The sequence below is a fragment of the Lepidochelys olivacea genome (assembly GCF_965140295.1).
Source record: "Lepidochelys olivacea isolate rLepOli2 genome assembly, chromosome: 28".
Taxonomy (NCBI): Eukaryota; Metazoa; Chordata; order Testudines; family Cheloniidae; genus Lepidochelys; species Lepidochelys olivacea.
Genome location: NC_140438.1, coordinates 6,291,815 through 6,315,757, shown reverse-complemented (window position 1 = coordinate 6,315,757; position 23,943 = coordinate 6,291,815). Strand labels below are relative to the sequence as shown.

Here is a 23,943-nt window from a genome sequence, read left to right as displayed (position 1 = left end):
CAGGCACGGCCAGCCGCACGGGGGAAGCTCACTGAGCAGCTCCGGGACCGCCTGAGCCTGCAGGGCCCCGGGGGGCAACGAAGCAGCCGGGTCAGGCTGGGAACCTTGATTCCCAGGGAACTGCCCTGGCTCCCTGCTCAGCAGCGAAGAATAATTTCTCTCCCATTCCCCAGTAAATCAGCCTGGAGCTAAGGGCAGAGCTGGGGCGGGGGTTCTCCCTTCACTCCTGCTGGGGAGCGCGGGGGTCCCGGCGGGGGCGTTTCTCGAAGAGAATTTGGAACTGAACTGGGGGAACCGGGCACCTGCCTTTCATGACAGACTACGTCTTTATGGGCAGCTTTTTCATAACGTGGGTGTTGCCCAGGGGTCGGGGCCTTCGCCCCCGCGGCGTTGGCTAGAAGGCCCGTGTGAGGAAGCTGGAGCAGTCGGCCGGCTTTTGGAAGCCGCTGCGTGCCTCGGTTTCCCCGGCATGCTGCCTTGTGACCCGGCGGGGTGGGAAAGGGCCGCTTGCTCTGGGGGACATAGGTGGGGGTGTCGCCGCGCGGTGGGGGGCTGGGGGAGGGGGCCTTCGCCCCTCTATCAATGGGTCGTTTGAGAAGACGAAGGCAAATACAATGGCCCGGACAGCGACGCCAAGCAACCAACGACCCCGAGGGAGATGGACCCCCCCCACACCCACCCACCAGGAAAGGGTTAACAGCCCCCAACCCCCTCCCCTCAGGCGGGCCCTCCCCCCCCCAGATCGTGGCTGGGAGAAGTGGGGGAAAGGTCAGCGCACCTCCTCGCCCCGCCCCCAGCCCCGCGCGGCACCAGCCCCGCCCCCGACGGGCGCCGCGCCGCTCGCAGCCCCGCCCCCCAGGCGCGCGGCGCGCCCCAACCGCCCTAACGGCGCCAACGGCCGCGGCGGCGCCAGGGGGGAGCTGCGTCACTTCCGGCCCCTCCGAACCCTGCTGTCCGGGGGGGGGGAGAGCGAGCCCGTCATTAACCCCTCCGTGCCCGGCCGCGGTGGGGGGGGGGCGTTTTCTCCAGCCGGGACCAGCCCTGGGGCCGGAGCCCCCCCCGCGGTGAGTGAGAGACCCTGGGGGGGGGGCAGCGCTGGGGCCTGGGTCCCCTGTAGGGTGGGGGGAGGGGAGAAGCCGGTTTGGGGGGGGGAGTTAATTGCCCCCCCCCGGTACAAATTCTCTCACACGTGGCTGTAAAACCCGGGGCGACCCCCCCCTTCCCTCCGCCCCCCCCGTTCTCCCCCTAACCCTCCCGCGCCCCTTGACCGCCCCCCCCACCCGGGGGTCCCCCCCCCACCCGGCAGCGGTGCGTCCTGGGGCGGGTGGGAAATGGGTCCCCGGAGCCCCTCCCCCAAAGGGGTGGGGGGGGTCGGGGGGGGGGCCCTGAGACCCGGCTGCCTCGGGGGTGGGGGTGGGGATGGGGGGGGGCCGGTCTCTGCCAGGGCGGGGCACGTGCCCCCCATGGGGGCGGCCCCGACCCGGGTTCCCCAATCCCCGCGGCTGCCCCCCTCCCCCCCCCGAACTGCCGACACAGCCGCCCCCTGCCCATCCCCCCCCCACTGCTGCCCCCCTTCCCGCTCCCCGGCCCCCTTAAAATCATCCCGCCCCCCCCCCGGGCTCCCTGCGGCCCGCGTGGGGACCCGTCACTTTCCGCTTCTGAGGCGGGCGGCCCCATAAAATCCCTTCAAAGGGTCCCCCCTTCCCCTCTCCCCTCCGTGCATAGCCCCGTAACATCCCCTCCGGCCGGGGTGTTTTCCCCTCAGGGGATCGAAGGCGGCGTTTGGGCCCCCGTTTTCTCCCCCGTGCTTGGAGACGGATATCAACCACGCGACCACGTTGCCCGAATATGCCCTGAGAATTTTTTCTGTCTCTCTAATGATAAAAGACGAACGAAATCGCAGATTTAGCCCTTTTCTCGAATTCCTGACCAAGGATGTGAAATCTTTGTAAATGTTGCCCGTTTTCTCTCTATTTATCAGCTATTGATGAGGAAACACACTCAGATTTTACCTCATCTCCGCAACTGATAGCAAATCCCCCCGATTTTCCTCTCTCCTCTCTTATTTACAAAAATGGATCCAAAATTCCTCGGATTTTCACCTTTTTCTCTTTCGTTTCTGAACGCGGGTCTCACATCTCAGCTTTTGCCTCTTTCTAGGTCATTATCAAATGTCTATTAAAAATCCTGTCCGGTTTGCGGCTGGTACCCATGCTTCTAAATCCCAGCAACTCCTTTTTTGGAGGGAACCGATTGCTCTAAATTGTTCTCCATCCTGGAGGTTGCAGGAGTTAAGTTGCCCAATGATCATCTTTCCCCTCTCCTTTGAGAATTGTTTGTTTCCACCTTTATCTCCGCTAAACGGTTTGCCGATTAAAGAGGCCAGCCACATACTTAATAGACATCAAAGCTAGAGGCCTCCCCCTCCTTAGCTGCTAACAGCAGAGTTGGGTGGCCCCTTTTTTTTTCTCCTGCCGGCACAGGATGAGGAGGTCACTCTGAATGCAGTGCTAGTCCAGGGGTACCTCCAAACCCCACGACAAATTGCCTCCACGAGGGGTTGCTTCCCACGCTGCTAAGATGTAGCTGCCTCTGCGGTGGATTCATGGTGGCCATAATTTGCTAGTGACGGTGCATGGAAATTTATTAAATATTTTGGCTCTCCAGGCCTTCTAGCCTCCCTTTAGGGCTCCCTCTGCCTGTGTGAATGGCCAGCAGGGGGTGGTGATAAGTGAACAGAAAGTTATCAAAAACTGATTTTGCTTCTCTCCCCTCTTCCAAACCTCAGGAACTTTAGGTTCTGGAGAGAAAACTCTTGCCCTGAGTCCTTGTCCTAGATCTGGGGGTGAGGGAGGTGGGAAGGGGGTTAGTACTCACACCCGGTGATCTGTTGAAGAGGATTCTGGACTCATGCTTTCTGAACTGTGTTTCTGGTGTCATTGAGACCAGTGTTAATCCGGAGTCACTGCAAGGAAAGACAAGGAGTGACTCCAGATGAACAGGGGGGCAAATGAGATCAGCACCTGTCCCTGTGGGGAGGTGGTTTCATTTGCTGCTCTCCCCAGAGAGCTCTGGTTGTTGCTAAAGGAGGGAAGGCTGCTCAAACTCTCTGTCCCTCTGCTCGGATACGGGGGTTCAGTTTCCTGGGTCAGATGCTGCAGCCTCCATTGTGATCTTGGAGTCCAGGCTTAGCAGCTGCTGCTTCCTCGGGAGGAGGGGGAGAGAACCTGTACTCGGAAGTGACCTGAATTAAAGCTACCTCTGTGCCCGGCCAAGATGAGGACTTTCTCCGGCTGGTACTAGCCCCCTAGGGCAGCCCTAGGCCCTGTTAATACTAAATTCTGAGCCAGAGACTCCAAGTAATTGAGAGAGACCCCAAGGAAAATGCTGGCTGTTGTCAGGGCTTGGCTGTGTGTGTGTTTCCTCTGCGAACTGCACCAGCTCTGGCCAGGTAGCCGGCAACACAAGCCTGGATCGAACTGCCCAAGAAGACCACAGATTTGGGTTGAGTGGCAAAGGCGCTTGGCCAGGTTTATTGTTAACCATGCACAGTCCTAATGCCCGGCAGACTGTTCGGCAACAATAACACGGGGACGCCCATTACAATGGACTCGGCTCGGAGTGGTGGGACTTTCCACCCCCTCTGTGACCCCTCTTTCATACACTGATACAAACAAGTTATATATTGCCCCCTGACGTGATTAGTTACCACCCTTCACCTTGTGCTTGGTGGTTAGATCAAAAGATCTCTGTCCATCACCCTGTCATCCTGCCCTGATCTTTAGGAGGGGTCAGTGTGTCCCTGTATCATCTCTGGGGAGTGTGTTTACACTATAACTTTGTATCGAGGGGTTCTGGTACTACCCTTCTGGTAGGTGTTTACGTGGCTTCTTAGTGCCTAGGAGTGGTTGTGTTTTTGCAACACCAGCCCTATTCTTGCCAAGTTCAAGTACCAGACAGTGAACTTGCAAGCAGGCATCTGTTTTGTAATTGAGCCAGACTTTTGCTCAGACCCTGACTCTTGCAAACTTCGCTTTGTATCCGAAGAGCTTGATTTTAGTTTGGGCCTTAAGCCTTACACCATCCTGTCTCAGGCTTTCTGCTAAACCGGGGACTAGCATGAAAGTGACTCTGCACAAACAGCCCCTCCGCATTTCTCCTCCCATTAGCAATTGCAGGAGCAAATCCAGCCATGGAAGAGCAACCAATTCAGAAATAGGACTTTTCCAGCCTGAGGGGCAGGGACAGGGGAAAGAGAGACTGACTGTGGGAGAAAAAGGTAGCCACCCCTGGATGGAATCACTTTCCTGTAAACAAAATGAGGATCAGAGAGAAGAAAAGCCAGTCCCGGACTCCATATTCCCCCTGCTGGGCTGTGGCTGCCATGGTGTCCGTGTCAGAGGGAGTCCTCCAAAGTAACTCCTTTGGTTCTGCTCTTTTCTAATAAAGACTTTGTTACTGGAAAGGCTTAAAAAATGTCTCTGGGAGTTTAGACTGGCAGGTGGGGCCAGGTCTACACTGTAATAAAGAGATCAAGCAATTTCCCAGCATGGCAGAATCTATCATGTCTGTCCGAAGGGAAAGGGCCTGGGGGAATCGTGATGTGAAATGAACTAAAGCCTGTTCTGAAATCTCCACAACTGCCCTTCTCGCCCTGCCAGGCTGCAGAACGATGTCCGTGTCTCGCTCCAGCTCATCCTGTCCTCCCATGAGACAGGGGAGAGAAATGGCTGCAGAGGAGCCAGTTCAGGTAGGGATTAACCGGGGTGGCTGGTGGGTTCCTGCAGGAGGGGGAGGGACAGCAGATACACTGGAGAGGGTAAGGTTTGCACACTCAGGCTGGAGAAAGGGAGGAAGCCTAGATTCTAGGAACAGACCCATGGGGTTTGGTGGTGGAAATGCCCTAATCTGTGGAACAGGAAACAAATCTCCTAGATGGGGCTAGGAAAACTGACCAGACTCCCAGTTCTGGAGCCTGATCCAACTAACCAGCGACTGCTGTGAGATATGAAGGGGGCACTTACCAGTCAGAGTTAGGGGAGGTGCCCCTCTCTCATATCCACCTCCTTACAATGTGTTGGGCTTCCTACCAGGGAGCTCGCCCTGGACCTTGCTGGGGGCTCCATCTCCTGTATCAGTCTGTTGCTAATAGGTGTATGATGGATCTGCTGGGAGAGACAAAGGGACTCTCTTTGTCCCCTCACCCCGGTGTTCCTGGATCCTCTGAGTGGTATGGAGGTGGGACTCTGTTGATGGGAAGCCATCCAGAGCTCCCATTTAATTGGCTCCTTTCCCCCATGAGTAGTGGGGTTGTGACTGGGGCAGCAGGTACTCAGTGGGGGGCTCTTGCTCTTTCAGGGGCCGGTGACCTTCGAGGAGGTGGCTGTGTATTTCACCAGGGAAGAGGGGGCTCTGCTGGACCCCGCTCAGAGAGCTCTCTACAGAGACGTCATGCAGGAGACCTATGAGAATGTGACCTCGCTGGGTAAGGGTTCCCGTCCCCATAGTTATTACAAGGGGAAATGAGCAGTTAATGTTCATCACCCCTACAATGCAGTCTCAACTCTGCACAGTCGCCCTCTGCCCTCCCCTGCTACAGAACACTGGGAACAGAGCACCGGAGAACTACAGCACAAAGTCTAACACCTTCTCTTTGCTGAGGCAAAACTGAGGTTCAGGTCTGGCTTCCTACCTATGGCCCTCCCTCAGACACTGATCCTACTCCACACAAACCAGCTCCGACTTGCAAAATACCTCTCCCTTACCCCCTCTGCCAGCTTTTGTCGACAAAAGAATGAAAGCGTACACACTGCGATGTGACTTTTGGCGGCAAAAACGCCCTGTTTTGGCAATAAAATACAACCACCCAGATGAGAGACATACACCTTTTTCCTCTAAATTTTTGTCGACAAAGTGGCAGTGTATTTGTTGCTTTAATTGGCCTCTTGGAGGTGTCCCACAATGCCCATCGTGACTGTTCTGGTCAGCGGTTTGAACTCCACTGCCCTGCAGCCAGGTAAAGAACAATCTACCCCTCCCTCTTAGAAGCAAATCTCCCTCTTAGAAGCCCCGGGAATTTTTGAAATTCCATTTCCTGCTGCTTGCTGTGGAGAGTTCTCATCGCATCTCCCCAGGTGACCAGGGCAGGTTATCGCAGCAAACGTTCTCCCGCTTGGACCACTGGGGTTCTGCTCAGTGTATGGGGAGAGGAGGCTGTGCAGTCCCAGCTGCGCTTGAGCCGTAGGGATTAGGATACCTACAGGCACATTTCTCGAGGCTTGTGTGAAAAGGGTTATGATCAGGACACACTGCAGTGCAGAGCGAAGATAAAGGAGCAGAGGCAGGCATACCATAAGGCAAGGGAGGCAACCCGTCACGCTGGTGCTGCACCTAAGACCTGCTGGTTCTATAAGGAGCTGGGTGCTATCCTTGGTGGTGACCTCACCTCCACCACCAAGAGCCCCGTGGATACTTCGGCAGGCGTGGAGGCGGTGGAAAGAGGATCTAACCCAGAGGATGAAGTAATCGATGAGGAGGTGGAGTCAGATGATGATGTGCAGCTCCCAGTAGGCTCGTCTGGTGGGGCAAGCAGCCAGGAACTGTTCTCCACTCCAGAGGTGTCTAGGCAGTCTCAGCAGTTGCTCTCTGGGGAGCAAGAAGCAGGAGATAAGATGCCTGGTAAGTGGCTGTGGCCTGTGTGGTGCGGAGGTGGGTTCTGGTTATAGAAACGTGGGAGGCTGGCTGTGTTTCTGTGAGCTGGACAGTTTCCTGTATAGCTAATTGGTACGGCAGAACAGGGTGTTGATGCACGCCGAGATCTCACAGGAATAGTCCAGAGAGATCTCCTGGAGGTGCTCGGCAATCCTCTGCCAAAGGTTCCTTGACAGAGCAGCTTTGTTCCTTCCCGCATTGTAGGAAACTTTCCCGCGCCATTCGGCAATCACTTGTGCAGGTGAGCAGCACAGGGGCAGAAGCCACAAGCATGGAGTAGGTGTACCCTCATGTGACCTGTGGTGCCCGGGGCAGCCCTCCCTGGAAATACCAAGTTCAGGGCAGGCTGCAAAAGGGAGTGCAGATACCCACCAGTCTAGGGAGTAACACTGAAGTTAAACTCCCCAACCAGTCACAAACTGTGCTTCTGATTCCTCACACTGGTTATCAAGAAGCAAAAAAGAAATCACACAGCCCCCTTATTGCATTCCAGTCAGCACCTAGCTCTAGTACAGTGAGAAGTTATTTTAAAAACTCTGCTCACATATATAAAATATTCTTCTGACCCCAAAGGGTCAGCCACATTACCAAGTCAGTATAGATTTGGATCTTACCCAAAATACCATGCTGCCAGCCAATCCTTTAGTATCTAAAACTAAAGGTTTATTATAAAGAAACAGGTTTCAGAGTAACAGCCGTGTTAGTCTGTATTCGCAAAAAGAAAAGGAATACTTGTGGCACCTTAGAGACTAACCAATTTATTTGAGCATAAGCTTTCGTGAGCTACAGCTCACTTCATCGGATGCATACTGTGGAAAATACAGAAGATGTTCTTATACACACAAACCATGAAAAAATGGGTGTTTACCACTACAAAAGGTTTTCTCTCCCCCCACCCCATTCTCCTGCTGGTAATAGCTTATCTAAAGTGACCACTCTCCTTACAATGTGTATGATAATCAAGATGGGCCATTTCCAGCACAAATCCAGGGTTTAACAAGAACGTCTGAGGAACGAGGGGGGGGGTAGGAAAAAACAAGGGGAAATAGGTTACCTTGCATAATGACTTAGCCACTCCCAGTCTCTATTCAAGCCTAAGTTAATTGTATCCAATTTACAAATGAATTCCAATTCAACAGTCTCTCGCTGGAGTCTGGTTTTGAAGTTTTTCTGTTGTAATATCGCAACTTTCATGTCTGTAATCGCGTGACCAGAGAGATTGAAGTGTTCTCTGACTGGTTTATGAATGTTATAATTCTTGACATCTGATTTGTGTCCATTTATTCTTTTGCGTAGAGACTGTCCAGTTTGACCAATGTACATGGCAGAGGGGCATTGCTGGCACATGATGGCATATATCACACTGGTGGATGTGCAGGTGAACGAGCCTCTAATAGCGTGGCTGATGTGATTAGGCCCTGTGATGGTGTCCCCTGAATAGATATGTGGGCACATTTGGCAACGGGCTTTGTTGCAAGGATGAGTTCCTGGGTTAGTGGTTCTGTTGTGTGGTATGTGGTTGTTGGTGAGTATTTGCTTCAGGTTGGGGGGCTGTCTGTAGGCAAGGACTGGCCTGTCTCCCGAGATTTGTGAGAGTGTTGGGTCATCCTTCAGGATAGGTTGTAGATCCTTAATAATGCGTTGGAGGGGTTTTAGTTGGGGGCTGAAGGTGACGGCTAGTGGCGTTCTGTTATTTTCTTTGTTGGGCCTGTCCTGTAGTAGGTGACTTCTGGGAACTCTTCTGGCTCTATCAATCTGTTTCTTCACTTCCGCAGGTGGGTATTGTAGTTGTAAGAATGCTTGATAGAGATCTTGTAGGTGTTTGTCTCTGTCTGAGGGGTTGGAGCAAATGCGGTTGTATCGCAGAGCTTGGCTGTAGATGATGGATCGTGTGGTGTGGTCAGGGTGAAAGCTGGAGGCATGTAGGTAGGAATAGCGGTCAGTAGGTTTCCGGTATAGGGTGGTGGTTATGTGACCATCGCTTATTAGCACTGTAATGTCCAGGAAGTGGATCTCTTGTGTGGACTGGACCAGGCTGAGGTTGATGGTGGGATGGAAATTGTTGAAATCATGGTGGAATTCCTCAAGGGCTTCTTTTCCATGGGTCCAGATGATGAAGATGTCATCAATATAGCGCAAGTAGAGTAGGGGCATTAGGGGACGAGAGCTGAGGAAGCATTGTTCTAAGTCAGCCATAAAAATGTTGGCATACTGTGGGGCCATGCGGGTACCCATAGCAGTGCCGCTGATTTGAAGGTATACATTGTCCCCAAATGTAAACCTTTTGTAGTGGTAAACACCCATTTTTTCATGGTTTGTGTGTATAAAAACATCTTCTGTATTTTCCACAGTGTGCATCCGATGAAGTGAGCTGTAGCTCATGAAAGCTTATGCTCAAATAAATTGGTTAGTCTCTAAGGTGCCACAAGTACTCCTTTTTTATAAAGAAACAGAAAGGGCAAGAAGAGAGATATTAAATGGTAAAACAATCACATACACACAAAGATTTCAAAGTCCATATATCAGGTTCTTAGCAGTATTGGTGAGTTGCTGGCTTGAAAGTTCCTCTGGAACAGATCTACAGCTTGGATGGGTCATTCAGTCCTTTGTTCAGAGCTTCAGTTTGTGGCAAAGTTCCTCCAGAAGTAAGAAGCAGGATTTAAGACAAAATGGAGAAGATGCAGCTGCCTTTTATAGACTTTTGCCATTTGGCTTGTAGTTCCTTTGTTTCAAACACAAGCTGCCCAGTACATGGCTTGGAAGCCTTTTCCGTCCATAGGTATGTCCCTGCATGCCTTGCTGAGTCATAAGGTGTATCCCTTGCCTTCTGTCAATGGGTCAGTTGTATAGCTGATGGTCCTTAATGGGCCATCAAGCAGGCTAGGCAGTGCTGATGCCAAACTGTCTGGGGGTGTCACCCAGAAGCATAGCACAAGTTTGGAAATACAGACATACGTACATATCTAAACTCATAATACAAAGGTGATACAAACACATAAATGAGATTATCATATCTGGCAACTTATAACACTTTTGTAGATATCTTCCATGGCATATCTGGCACAACTCATTGCAATTTTACACCATTGGTATTCATAATATCCTCACGTGTCCCCCAGATTCCATATAGCGTGACACCTCATTTCCCTGTTTACCCCTAGCAGTGAGAGATCTGCTAGAATGACCCGCACCTGTGGAAAACATTCACCATGCTTTGGGTGTTCACAGAGATGTGTGCTTGCCGAGGGTCAGTGAGAAGTAATTGTTATGTTGCAAAAGGTGTATTTAACTGAAACGGTGTCAATGTTGTGCGTGAATTTAACAATCCTGCTTCTGTGCATTGTTCCCTGTGCTTCGGCAGATGTGGCCTTCAGGAACGCCCCCAAGCACCCTGGCCAAGCATCTCCGCCAGATAACAAAGCGCCCAAGACGGAGCAAAGAAGACATGTTCCGGGAGGTACTGCACTGCTCCAGTGCAGAGAAAAGGGAATGCAAGGAGTGCTGGGAAGCTGAAAGGCAGAACAGAAAAGAAGATCAGGAATTTAAGGACGCTACTGAACGGATGATTAAAGTAATGGAGGAACAAACACACATGCTGAAGTCCTTAATAGAGCTGCAGACTGAGCAGATCTGTGCCTGCCTTCCCCTGCAGCACATTCAGAACCCTTTTCCATGCACATACACCCCCCCTCCGCCCGCACAGTCCTTTCCACTTTCTGGTTTCCCCTTCACTCCACCCCCTCGGACAACTTTCACACTGAGAGTTAGACATACACGCACCTTTGAAAGTCTGCCCTTCCCTGGTTCCTCCTTTCCCACCAAGCATCTTTGTGTGTGTCTGTGTGGGCTGTTTCTTGTGCAATAAAAATAAAGGTTTTGAATGGTAACTCATCTTTGTTTCCTACAGATTGAGAGAGCAGGCACTACCAACACATACACAGCCAGTTTATTCATGTGCTTGCGGGAACGTAAGGCCCAAACGTTTTCCTGGAAAGCAGTGGAGACTACATGTTATGTAACATTGCAGCACCAATCACAGAGAGATACATTTTCATTTTCAACGTGTTGCCTCAAAGCCTCCTTGATTTGAATTGTGCTCCTCTGGACTCTTCTGAAAGCCCTGGTATCCAGCTGCTCAAAATCAGCAGCCAAGCGATCTGCCTCAGCACTCCAAGCCTCAGCAAACCTTTTACCCTTAGCATCACAAAGATTATGCAACATACAACATGCGGCTATGACCATGGGACTATTATCTTCATTAAGGTCTAACCTGTCATAAAGGCATCACCAGCATGCCTTCAGTCTGCCAAGGGCACATTCAACTGTCATCCAGCACCACCTCAGCCTGTTGTTGAACCGTTCCTTACTGCTCTTCAGGTTTCCTGTGTAAAGTTTCATGAGCCACAGCTGTAAGAGGTACGCCAGGTCTCCTGAGGATCACCATCCCCCTGAAAATGTGTATGTCATGCACCTTCCTGGACCGCATGGATGTCAGTGAAACTCTCACAGTGATCCACAAGTGCCTGCAACACCATGGAGCAGTACCCCTTCCTATAGATGTACTCTGTCACAAGGTGGTATGGTGCCAAAATTGGAATATGTGTGCCATCTATCGCCCCTCCACAGTTAGTGGATGGCTTTGCAGAAATCGGTTTCCCTATTTCATGCATATTTCCCAGAGTTGTGGACCTGGTCCTTCGTAGCAGGATGCAATTAATTGCCCTGCACGCTTGCATTAATGCAGCCCCAACGTTTGTCTTCCCAACTCCAAATTGATTTGTGACCGACAGGTAGCAGTCTGGCATCACCAGCTTCCACACAGTGATTGTCATGCACTTCTCTATCGATAGGACAGCTCTCATTCTGGTGTCCTTGTGCTGCAGGTCTGGGGCGAGCTCCGCACACAGTTCCAGGAAGGTGGCTTTCCGCATTTGAAAGTTCTCTAGCCACTGTTCTTCATCCCACACCTGCACGACGATACGATCCCACTATTCAGTGCTTGTTTCCCGAGCCCAGAAGCCATGGTCTACCCTATGCAGCTGTTCTATGAATGCCAAAAGCAATCTTAAGTTGTTCCTGTTCATATCAGGCATCTGAGAGTCTTCTTCAATTAGGAACTTGACGATTAACTGCACTGCCATCCGCAATGTCTTCATGACAGTTAACAGAGCATAGGAGAGCAGGGTGGGATCCATCCCGTCTCACAAAGATGCCGGGGTGCACAGCAAAGAAGGGTCATTGAAGAATGCTGTGAAAGAAAGCCGGAAGCCCATGGAGTGCTGGCACAGAAAGCAATGAATCGAGCCCGGTCCCAAGAGATGCCACGATCCGCTTCGCCTTCTCACAACATGTAGCAACAGAAGATGTCGAGGTGGACGGTGGGATAGGTACCCACAGTGCATTGCTCACACTGTTGATAGTGTCCCAACCGTGGATGCGCTCTGCCGACAGGGAGCGAGTGTGAACATGACATTCTGACTTTTATTATGCTGATTTTTGAGTGTCAACATCGCCTTTGTTGACATAATTTGGTAGTGTAGATAAGGTCAAATTAACTTCTAACTTAACAAGCTAAAACAGATTCAAATCATATGTCTGTCTCTCCCCATATGTTGTGTCAGGCTGGGTTTCCTTTCAGCCAGGACTCTTCCTTCCTCCCTCCCCCCCTCCCAAGTTGAGTTATTCAGGAGGAGTTGATGTCATGATGGAGGCGGGGGAGGGGAGTCTCAAGCATTTATTCCACCTCTTTTTATAATTCAGTCCTTTGTGCTAGAAACACTTTCAATCCTCGGGTGAGTCATGGTGACATGCTGTCTGTTTTGTTCATGAGCGCCTAGCCATCCATGTGATGGAATGTAAATGTCTGGTTCACACCTTTCCCAGACCGGAGAATGGCCATTTAACCAGGTGATCGCCTTGCTGTCTCTGAGGAAGTGGTCTGTGGGTGTTCCCCAGAACTGTACCGTTTTCAGTAACATCATACAGTAAACTCTAATAACGGTACGTAGTGATGCTACACATGGTCTAAAAGGTTGATAATGTTCAGCAGGTTTTGAATTTTCCAAGGCATACTTTGGACAAAATATATCATAATTTTGTAAAAGAGTGAATACAGGGGTACAGACTGTTACAGTGTCTGTGTGCGTTCCCAGCAGATATGTTGGTAGTTCAGGCCCTCATAAGCAAAGCATTCTGTACCTTTGAGGACCTGAGGAGCTGGCCCTGGGATTTCACTGGTTTACTAAGGACTGGGGTTTAAATTAATAATTATCATCATGACAAAGTCTTATGAATTAACCTGATCTCCTTTGTTTTCTTTCATCTGAGCAGGGTTTCCAGTTTCCAAACCTGATGTGATCTCCCAGCTGGAACAAGGGGCAGAGCCATGGGTCCCAGACCTCCAGTGTTTAGAGGAAAGAGAGATCCTAAAAGGTCCCTGCACAGGTGAGGAAATATGAAACCTACTCACAGTCTGGAAGTGCCTGAGGGGAACATCTAGGATACCCTAGAAAGACCTTGTGAGCTCTCTAATTTTAGGATTGCCCCAGCAAATGTCATATCCTCCAGGCAGATACAGCTCATGACTTCCTACAGATCCTAACTGACACCTGTCAGTGGCATCTTACCTTCCCACTGAGAATTTAGATGGGATGTGAAGGCAGAATTGATTCTCTTTGGGGGAAGAGTTTGGGGGAATTCAGTTCCTGATTTTTATTTGACATCTCTCCAGCACTTATTTTGGTTTGCTCTTCCCCTTTCTATCCCTGTTTGAGGTTTTTTTTCTATCACAGCAGGTGATGCGATGGTGAGTGAGAATGAGGAGCAGAATTCTCATCAGAAAGATGAGCCACACAGAGCCTTAACGCAAACATCCAAAGGGAATGTGTCCAGGAGTCATGAGCAGGCAAAAGTCTGTGAGATTCAGCAGACACCAGAGAGAGAGCAGGGAAACCAGCCAGGAGAGAAATTGGATAAATTTATTTGCTCTTGGGGAACTCACAAGGACCTCAAGGAAACCACAGCCCAGCAGAAAATCCTCGGGGGACAGAGAAAAAATACATCCACTGAGTGTGGGAAAAGCTTTAGGGACCACTCAGTCCTTCTTGTGCATCAGAGAATACACAGAGGAGACAGACCCTATGAATGCTGTGAGTGTGGGAAAACCTTCATTCGGCGCTCACACCTTATTACGCATCAGAGAATCCACACAGGTGAAAAACGCTATCCATGCTGTGAGTGCGGGAAAAGTTTCACTGATCTCTCATCCCTTATCTCTCATCAGAGAGTCCACACGGGAGAGAAACCCTATGAATGCTGGGAGTGCGGGAAAAGCTTCTCTCAGAGCTCAACCCTTCTTACACATCACAGAATTCACACGGGACAGAGACCCTACGAATGCGGTGAATGCGGGAAAAGCTTCACTCAGAGCTCACACCTGACTATACATCAGAAAATCCACACGGGAGAGAGACCCTATGGATGCTGTGAGTGTGGGAAAAGCTTCACTCTGAGATCGCACCTCATTAGGCATCAGAGAATCCACACGGGAGAGAAACCCTTTGAATGCTGTGAGTGTGGGAAAAACTTCACTCTGAGCTCAGACCTTACTACGCATCAGAGAATCCACACGGGAGAGAGACCCTACGAATGCTGTGAGTGCGGGAAAACCTTCACTCGGAGCTCAGCCCTGACTAGACATCATAGAATCCACACGGGAGAGAGACCGTATGAATGCCATGAGTGCGGGAAAAGCTTCACTCGGAGCTCAGCCCTGACTAGACATCATAGAATCCACACGGGAGACAGGCCCTATGAATGCCGTGAGTGCGGGAAAAGCTTCACTCAGAGCTCAGCCCTTATCTATCATCATAGAATCTGCAAGGGGGCCAAACACCATAAAAACCTCTAGATCTATCAAAACTTTTATTTTCTTTCATAGTTTTCCTAATTCCCATGTAGTGACCTTTAAAGCTGTTTGAACTGTTTGCACCACCATTATTCCTCATTGTGTTCAAAAGAGTTGTCCATTTTCACCTTTTCTAGTTTTGCCATTTGCCCTGTTTTGCGGTGGACCTGGTTGTCCTTGCTATCCACTCCATTGTCCCGTGAGTAATGGAAGTGGGTCTGTCCTTCCAGGAAACCGGGAGAATCACATTTATACTTTTCCTCCTTTTGCCAAGTTATTTGTATCACCAATGATACAGATTGTAGCTTTCCCGGTTGTTCTCGCGTTGCACTGGGTTATGCTGAGCAGCAGTTATTTGTGGACCTTTATTCGTTATATTTCAATGAAGAGGAGCAGGGGCAGGGGAAAAGGTGTCATTTCAGTCTCTGTGACACTGGGAGGAGAGGGGGTGACTCAGAGATTGCCTCCTTCCCCATCGTCCCAGAACGGTTAGCTCCTGTCTGAGGCATGCAGAGTTTATCTTCTTCACATTCTATCCCTCCACCTCTCAAAGTGTCGTGTGGTGCAGTGTTCTCAGCTGTCTCTGCTTGGAGAGGATGTTTTGACTTCTTTAATCAGAGTCACTATGTCTGCCAAAGAAAGTGTCAAAGATCTGGAAGGGTAATTCAAGTGCATGCCAAACACAGTGGGATCATTTGGAGTTTAAATCCCAGTTTCCATCTATTGGCCAAGCCACCTTTGGGAAGGTTGGCTGTATTTCCCCCCATTATGAGGATGTTACATTGCTAAAACTTTTGTAAATAACATAACCCAATAATGCGACAGTGCTGAGTGAAGCAGGTTTGAATGGATCAGAGGAGAATGTCATGGGACAATCTCTTCTCCTGATTCTGAGTCATCAGATGCAATCTGCTCTGGAATTTCACTTGACACTTTCATTTTCATGTAGTCTACCTCTCTGTGATATGGGTTTCTATCTTTTCTGGAGACTGTTTGGTCACCCAGTTGGATATTAATTTAGTTTGACTGCATGTAACTCAGATTTATTGGAGACTTCGAGACAAATGGCCATTTGCTAAAGTCATTACGTCTCACTGTTTTTGTGGATACAGGCTAATACAGCGACCCCTCTGATATTTGGCACTTTACTTTGGCTTTTTCCCCACCTGTCCGTGATGACATGGAGAAAGTTCAAGTGCAGTTCTGTCAACAGGAGAGAACTCTCCCATTTACTGGACATGCTAACAAAGAAACAGCCGTGATTTAAAATCTCCACTCGGAAATGGTGAACCGCAGCAAACCCCAAACTGTGCAACGAACTGAAGGAAGTGCAGATGATCACAGTGGAGTTCCATTATTTGTCAATATTGTCTCAGATGATCTGGGGAGAGGATTCCACAGTAAGTGAGTTGGAGCTAGGCAAAATGCTCATGTATTTGATTCCCAAAGTAGTAACCCAGACCCTACAGAAGATCTGTCTTAGGTAATGCTATGGTATGGGAAATGCTGCCCTTTATGATGCAGATGTCGAGGAAATAGAAATGGGTTTTGTTGAATTTACCCTACGTAGGTGCTGCAAATGTGTATAAAATGAAATCAGTGTTGAAAATGAAATAGCTGCAGAAAAATAGCTATTTTTGAATAGAAACTCCAACTCCGGTAACTAACAGATTCTGATCCAGGCCTGTATATAGTCCCTAGCCTGGACCTGTGCCACCAAATTAAAGAAAAACTGGGCACGTTTCGGGAAGCCATTCCGCACTAACACTGCTGAGATTTTGAGTGGTTCGGTAAAGGATTCTACTTCAGCGAAAGGTAAATTTAACCTAACCGAAGCCAAGGATTTTAAAAGAAATGGGTTAGCAACAGTACACACCCAATTCTTGGTTTTCACCCCAATAAGGGAAGCTGTGGTGACCAATGGCCCAAGGAAAATGTTTGTAGAACACCACTCCCTAGTTCAGTGTCACTGATTAGTCCCAAAGGATGCCATGGTTAGTTTGAGCACAATCATGCTTCACTCTTTGGATCCAAAGTTTCATTAGGCAGAGAGAGTCATTTAGAGGACATTCCTTCCCTGTGGATCTCAAACTGGCCGCCCGATTGGGTGAAAAGGACTTTTATGCTGTGGAAGTGATGGTAACTAATGAGGGAATTACTGTGTTGGGCTCCAATTTCAGACTGCAGGAATCACAGATGTTAAGTCCCGAGTCTATGGTTTTATCTCTTAGGACTTGTCTACACTTACGAGACTGCATGGGCACAGCTGCATTGGTGCCACTGCTGCTGTAGCGTTTTTATGAAGAAGCTCTAAGGTGAAGGGAGAGAGCTCTCCCATCATCTCAATTAATTCACCTCCCCGAGAAGTGGCAGCTTTGTCGGCAGGAGAAACTCTCCTGCTGACAAGGCACTGTCTATATGGCGGGGAAAACTATACCGTGTACCTCAAAGTAGCATCCCGGAGCCCCTATATTCACTACTGTCATGTGATTATGATATGTTTTGAACAATGCATGCTTGAATCTTTATACCTTAATGTCCTGTTGAATTATTTGTAGTATCATTGTATGTGAAGTTGTGGACTACTGCTGTATGTGTTACTGAAATACATTGTGAGGTTGGGAAACGCCCAGAGCCAGCCTTTCAGTTGCAACAGAGATACAGCTATCAGTCACCAGACAGGCATTGATGGCCCATCAAGAAGAATCCACTCGCCCAGAGGCTCCTTAGAGAGGGCACATACGTAATGGGGACAGCCTAACCGACGTCGCAGCAAGAATCTTTCTAGCAGCTGGAAGAAAGTATAAAAGAGGGATAGTGACATTTCCCCCACCTCAACACCTGGAAGATCGTCTGGAAGATGAAGACTTTGAACTAGGGAGATTGGCCCCAGGCTGGAAGGGAGTTCAGTCTGAGTATTGAGACCTGTGAGCTGCCTGTAACATCTATTAGGGTGAGACACTTTGATTCAAATCTTGCTTAGTCTGTTAAAGTTCGAATTTAGACTGTTTCTATTTCTGTTTCTTAGGTAACTAATTTTGATCTCTATGCCTGCTACTTATAGTCACTTAACATCTGTCTGTAGTTAATAAATCTGTTTTATATTTTACCTAAACCAGTGTGGTTTTGGTTGAAGTGCTTGGGGAATCTCTGCTCAGATTACACGGGCTGGTGCATGTCCACTTTCCTTTGATGAAGTGGCAGATGAGCTTGCACTGTTCAAGGGTGTCTTGAGCAGTGTAAGACGGCATGTTTCAGGGGTGTTCTTCTGGGGGTTGGAGTGATTGGCAGGTGCCTTTCTAGGTTGTAGCCCAGGGATCCCATCATAGGGGGTTAGTTTGGTATCACTACATTGCTCAGAGCTGTGGATTTTTCACATGCTGAGCAACACAGTTGTACTAAAATGGGACTGTAGCGGCAGAAGATTCAGAGAGATACGAACTCACAGAAGTGGGTGGCACCTACATTGGGACAAACCACAAGTTGCCTTACGGGTTCACTTGGTGGCAATGGGAATTTGTGACCTGGGTGCCACCTGGAACTGGGATACCACTGACCCCTCTGACCCACCAGTCTGGGCTCCCTCTCACACTGTGTTGGTGAGACAAGCTGCGGACCTGTTCCCAGTCTTACACTTCCACCAGCATTCACGCAGGCAGGGACACACCCAGCTGCAGTTACATGCAGGCTGGCCAGTCACTGCATGAACCAAGGACAGAGAGGCTTCCCAGCCTAGGACCCCAAATCTGCACTGACTTGCCCTGGTCAAAACCCTGACCAGTATGAATTTATTACCTGGTTCACCCCGCCCTCCTTGTGGAGAGGTACAGCCAACAGCCTTTGGACACAAAGCTGAGACTTTTTCCCCAAACGCTTCACTTAAAGGTACACTGGGTTAGATTAAAACATAAAACAAGTTTAACTGCAGAAAAACAGATTTTAAGGGATAACAAACAGATGAAAGCAGATTATCTAGCCGTTTCTAACCCTGACTGATGATAGCAGCAGGCTTGCAGATTCTTAAGGGACAAGGGGGGGAGGGATAGCTCAGTGGTTTGCGCATTGGCCTGCTCAACCCAGGGTTGTGAGTTCAATCCTTGAGGGGGCCATTTAGGGATCTGGGCCAAAAATTGGGGATTGGTCCTGCTTTGAGCAGGGGGTTGGACTAGATGATCCCGAGGTCCCTTCCAACCCTGATCTTCTATGATTAAGCTGCAGCTTGGGCTTCCCATCCCCATTCCAAGTCCTTTTCCATTGGAGCTTCTCTTAGGTGTTGAGTTGTGGGGGAGTGAAAAACAACAGATAATGTCACTCCCTGCCTTATATAACTTTTCCACAGGCCAGGAACCCTTTGTTTCAAACTTGGTTCCCAGCCCAGTTTGTGGAAAAATACAGGTACCCAAAATGGCATCCAGAGTCACGTGATCTGATCACATGACCTTGCAGAGTCACAGCAGCCATTATTCATAGGCTGTCTGGAGCATTCTCAGGAAGATTCTCCTAAAATCTGTTGTTTTCCCTAATGGCCCATTACCCTGAATGGGTCCTTCACAACCAGCTATTTAGACTGGAAGCATCTTGCCAAGTGGGTGTCACCCGGTGTGACGACATGTGAAATACAGATCCATAGTCCATATTCATAACTTCGGGTACAAAAATGATACATGCATATAAATAGGCCTGTTGTGTTCAGCACATTGTAACTTTTCGAACGATACCTTACATGAGCCATCTTGTACAAAATGTATCATAATTATGCCATGAGCATCATCATCACAGCACTGACGAATATGGGGTGCAGTGGAACACAATTACAAGAAAATGAACGTGTACAACAAGATTTTGTGATCTTTGAATGTGTGATTGGTACCACTATAGCCTGATTTTTAGAGGGTTGTATGAGCAGTTGATGTGACCAGAAGATAATAAGGTTCTTGTCCCGGAATCAGGCTACACAGACTCAGTCGTCCTGAGTTCAAGATCTTGCAAGGATCCTTGGGGTGTGTGACAAGAACACTCGCACTGAGGACAAAACAAAGCCTGAGAGACTTTTATTAAAATAAATGGGAAAGTTATCAAAGCTCCAAACCACAAATCAAAAGGAAATAATACAGTTCTGGGGGTATGTGTGGGACCATTGTATAAAAGTTTTCCTAGATTAGCATCCTCACTCCTTCCTTGGGGACCAAGTGGTGAGAGACAAAGGACCAGCCTCGTCGTTGGCATGCCAAATGAGTCCGATGGTCCAGGTTCCTCAACACTCGACATTGATGGCAAATAATAGAGCTGAAGGGTCACATGCTGAGTAGCTAAGTTACCAGCTCAGAGAGTCAAAAAATTAAGATGAAAAAGCCAAGAGCTGGAAAAAGCTAGCCAGAGCGGCTTCCACATGGTGGTTTGCCCTCTTCTGGGGTCTGAGCACTCTCCTGAATATTCATGCCAGTGCCCAATCTTCCATGCCCAAATCTAATATCCTCACCCACATAATATTGGGGTGCACTTATCCTATAGGCTAGCATAGTCATATTAACGCCAACGAGCTCGTTCTGGAAACCTGTTGCTCAAACAAGTTTCTGGTCGTTACGTGCATGTTCTTGTGATGTACCTTGTGGTTACTGTTAAGTCCCAAATGTCTTAGGTAGACATGTTTAGTTCCCCAAAATCCAAAAGGGTAACTATTAGGCCATTTATCTATGCCAAAGGTCACAAGACAAATTTATGCTAATTTACTTAAGCTAATCATACAGGCTGGTAGGATCCGTGCATTACAGCCAAACATCATAGAATAATCCAATACAGAAATATAAGCCAAATATAATAAAACAAAGAGCAAACCAATAAATAAAGGCAGGATATCATAAAGCAACCATCAGGCTAGCCCTATGGGCTACACCACTGAAAAGGAAATTAAAGGTGAAGTTATGGGTTAAAGAGTAAGAGACTAATTATGTGATCACCTGAATTATATTGGAAAATTGAATTTGTCTTGGTTTTTGTTTTCTTAGTAGTACAGGAAATGGTGGCTAATGTAATTTACCTCCTTTAGCGTAAGGAATTACGATGTAAAACCCCACCCCAAAGGTTGGAGTGTGGAAATATGTGTGAGAAATAATATATGAGAGAATATTGGCCCAGTATAGATTTTATATTTTGTATTTCAAATGGAATTTATTTAGAGTAGCTTCCAAGTCCGTTTCAATCAAAAGGAAAACGACCCGAGGAGACAAGGTGTATAACCTTTTACCCAGTTAGACCGTAAGGGTCACTGAGGCTACGTCTACACGGGCACTTTCATCGGCCAAACTTTCGTTGCTCAAGGGTGTGAAAAAACACCTGTGTGCTAAAGGCTGCAGGGCCCACATGGCATGGTCTGGGTCCAGGGTCCCGCTGCCCTAGCCAATGTGGTGGGGTCCCAGCTGCCCTGCCACCCGCTGCGGTGGGGTCCAGGGCCCCACAGCTGTCCTGCCTTTCCCTACCCCACGCAGCAGGATCCGGGCCGCCGGGGCTGCTGAACTGCTCTGCCCCGAGCAGTGGGATTCAGGGCCGCCCTGCCCCACGCAGTGGGGTCCGGGGCTGCTCTGCATGGTGGGGTCTGGTGCCACTAGGGCAGCACTGCCTTGCTACGCCACCGGGCCTGGGGCTGCCCTGCCACCCAGCCGGGTCTGCTTCTGGCCCCACTCTGTGGAGGGAACTCAGGGCATAGGGGTCCGTGGGGGGGCCGCTGTGGTTCTCAACCAGCGGCCCAGGTAACACACGGTGGGCTACAACGATAAATCGGTTGAGAACCACAAGCGCTACGCCCTTCGGCAAGGTGGTCTTACAATGCAGGCACACTTTGGCGTGCGAACAGCTCCATAGTTCGGTGGACGTAAACTGCCTGAGGTCGACGTCACCTTGCAGCGTAGACAACCCCGTAATCGGTGTCTCTGGGCACAGCTGCCTTTCCCCAATTCTCCTTTCTTCTTCTGGCCCCAGCTCTCAGATCTTTCCTGATTTACAGCGGTCTCCCATCACCCATTCTCTCCGAGCATCTCCCGCCGACACCCCTTTAAGGTGACATAACGTACGTAGCTCAGGGGTTGGGGTTTTCACACACCTGAAAGCCAGGGGTGAGGAACCTATGGCCCACCGGCTGGATCTGGTCCGTGGCAAGTCTCCGCACTGCGGGCCAGAAGCCCCGAGTTTCGCCCTGCTGCAGGGGGAAGCTAGAGTCAGCTCCAGCTGCCGGAAGTGGCCAGCATGTCCCTGCTGCCCCTAGGAGCAGGGGTGATCAGGGAAGCTCCATGCACTGCCCGTACCCCCAGCGCAGGCTCCGCAGATCCTATTGGCTGGGAACCACGACCAATGGGAGCTGTAGGGGAGGCGCCTGTGAGTGCGGGCAGCATGCACGGCGCAGAGCCCCCTGGCCCCTCCGCCTAGGAGCCGGACATGGCAGCTGCTTGCGGGAGCAGCGCGAAGCCAGGGCAGGGAGGGAGCCTGCCTGAGCCCCACTGCACTGCCGACCTGGAGATGCCTGAGGTAGGCACCACCTGGCCAGAGCCCGCACCCCAAAACCCCTGCCCCAGGTCAGCACACCCTTCCCCCCGCACCCTAACTCCCTCCCAGACCCTGCACCCCCACCGACACCCCAACTCCCTTCCCCAGCCCTGAGCAAACTCCCTCCTGGAGACTGCACCTCCCCGCCCACACCCCAACCCCTGCCCCAGCCCCGAGTCTGCTCCTCCACCCCAGACCCCTCATCCCCAGCCCCACCCCGGAGTCCACATCCCCAGCCACAGCCCTCACCCCCCCCTCCTGCACCCCAACCCCCTGCCCCAGCCTGGAGCACCCTCCTGCACCCGCAACCCAAAAAGGGACAGGGGGCCCTTGTCCCGCGCCATGGCGGAAGCTCTCCAGCTGGCACGTTGCTGCCCACACGGGCGCTATGGGGAAAGGCACTGTCTGAATTGTCACAGTGGGGCACGAACAAGAAGCTCCCGCAACGTCATTAGCCACAACTATGCGGCCACCGTGCTCAGGCCAGAAGGGATGCGGCATCCCCTAGTCTCGGGAAAGCAGGACCCAGATTTCCTTTCAGCAGAGATCACCACCGCAGGGCAGCGGGCCGCACCCGGCAGCTGCGCGGGTTAAGGAGATGGCCTGGCCGTCCATCGTGGGGTCCCCAGGATCCCCACTGCAGCTGGGTCCAGCCTCTCAATGCATGCTGGGGGGACGGAAAGAAGGGGAAGGAAAAGTTAAACATCCCCCCCAAAGAACAGACATCTCCTTCCCTAATCCTGGCCCTTCCAAGTTTGCCTTGACTGCCCTACCCGTCCGAGGATTTGGGGCAGAACAGCACCCAAGGATTCAGCCCCCTTCAATCCCACCCCACGTGGCTGTCCTCCACCAGCCCCCCAACACCACCCCATCAGCCTTCCTCTCTGATTCAATCTTTTCTTCGCCTCCCAGTCTCCCGTGGGGCTCTCCGTCATCTTTGGCCCCTTCTTGGGGGTCTCATGCCCCCTTCCCTGGGTCTGGTAGGGAGCCCAGGCCCACCCTCTCCTCTGGGTTGTAGCCCCCCAGACCCTATAACCAGCAGACAGCGGCTGCTTAGACACCGTTTCCCTGCTCACCGCTCTCTCTGGGGCCACCGCTAATCCTCAAGCCACCAGCACAGACCACCTCCCCCTGCCCTATTTATCCTCTTCCCCCAGATCTATTGCCCCACTGAACCCCTCACACATCCTGCTTTTATTCCTATGTCTGCCCCCTGGGGGGGGGGGGGACTGCAAACAGGTCTCCAGTGGGGCGGTAGCTGGGCCTGTGAGGGTCAGGGCTGAGGTGCCCACTCCCCGATGTCCACGATACTGGACCTTCTGGGAAGGTTTGGGGCCCACCCCCTTTCATATGGCCGGGCCGGGCCGGTCCAGATGAGTCCTGCCTTGAGTGCTGGGGACCGGACTCGGCCACCTGCCGAGGTCCCGGCCGGGCCTGCGACTCTAGGACTCGCCCACCGACGACGCGGCCAGTGGCGTGGGGCGGAAAGCCCAAGTCCTTTCCGGGGACAGCAACGTGGGGGGCTGAACGCAGCGCAGGGGGGGCCGCGGGGGGGCTGCAGGCGCGGAGGCCCCGCCTAAGGAGGCGGTGAGGCCGCGGGGTTTGTCCTGGGAGAAGAGAGAGACCCGGGGGGGGTGGGGTGTCCAGCGCCGGGGATAAAGGGAGCCCCCCCCTCCCTTCTGAGAGCCAGCCCCACAGCTGCCCCACCCCACATCTCCCTTCCAGCCCCACAGAGTGGGAGACAAACCCCCATGCTGGGGATAAAGGGAGCCCCCCCTCCCTTCTGAGAG

The 23,943-nt window shown here is 50.9% G+C and overlaps 1 protein-coding gene and 1 long non-coding RNA gene across 4 annotated transcripts in view; both read left to right on the top strand.

The window, feature by feature from the left end:
• LOC311514149 overlaps nt 1–23,943 on the top strand; it is a 79,163-nt gene that overhangs the window by 13,048 nt on the left and 42,172 nt on the right. The window lies entirely within an intron of this gene.
• LOC311514115 (uncharacterized protein) lies at nt 877–19,460 on the top strand. 3 transcript variants are annotated; one of them, XM_084616510.1, is made up of 6 exons: nt 877–1,064; nt 4,662–4,750; nt 5,359–5,485; nt 6,481–6,678; nt 13,042–13,155; nt 13,503–19,460. In XM_084616510.1, the coding sequence occupies exons 2-6, from the start codon at nt 4,673–4,675 to the stop codon at nt 14,618–14,620; spliced, it is 1,635 nt and encodes a 544-aa protein (XP_084472636.1). In that variant the 5' UTR covers nt 877–1,064; nt 4,662–4,672; the 3' UTR covers nt 14,621–19,460. The 3 variants fall into 3 exon arrangements, with proteins under 3 accessions (XP_084472636.1, XP_084472638.1, XP_084472637.1); XM_084616512.1 differs by lacking the exon at nt 6,481–6,678 and having other exon boundaries at nt 878–1,064; nt 13,506–19,460; XM_084616511.1 differs by lacking the exon at nt 6,481–6,678 and having other exon boundaries at nt 881–1,064.

What these genes read in the sequence shown, in the direction of transcription:
- LOC311514115 (XM_084616510.1), top strand. Translation starts at nt 4,673, where the DNA reads ATGTCCGTGTCTCGCTCCAGCTCATCCTGTCCTCCCATGAGACAGGGG. An exon ending in TGAGAATGTGACCTCGCTGG is followed by an intron (nt 5,486 to 6,480) that starts GTAAGGGTTCCC and finishes ATACTTCGGCAG; the next exon opens with GCGTGGAGGCGGTGGAAAGA. An exon ending in CCTAAAAGGTCCCTGCACAG is followed by an intron (nt 13,156 to 13,502) that starts GTGAGGAAATAT and finishes TTTCTATCACAG; the next exon opens with CAGGTGATGCGATGGTGAGT.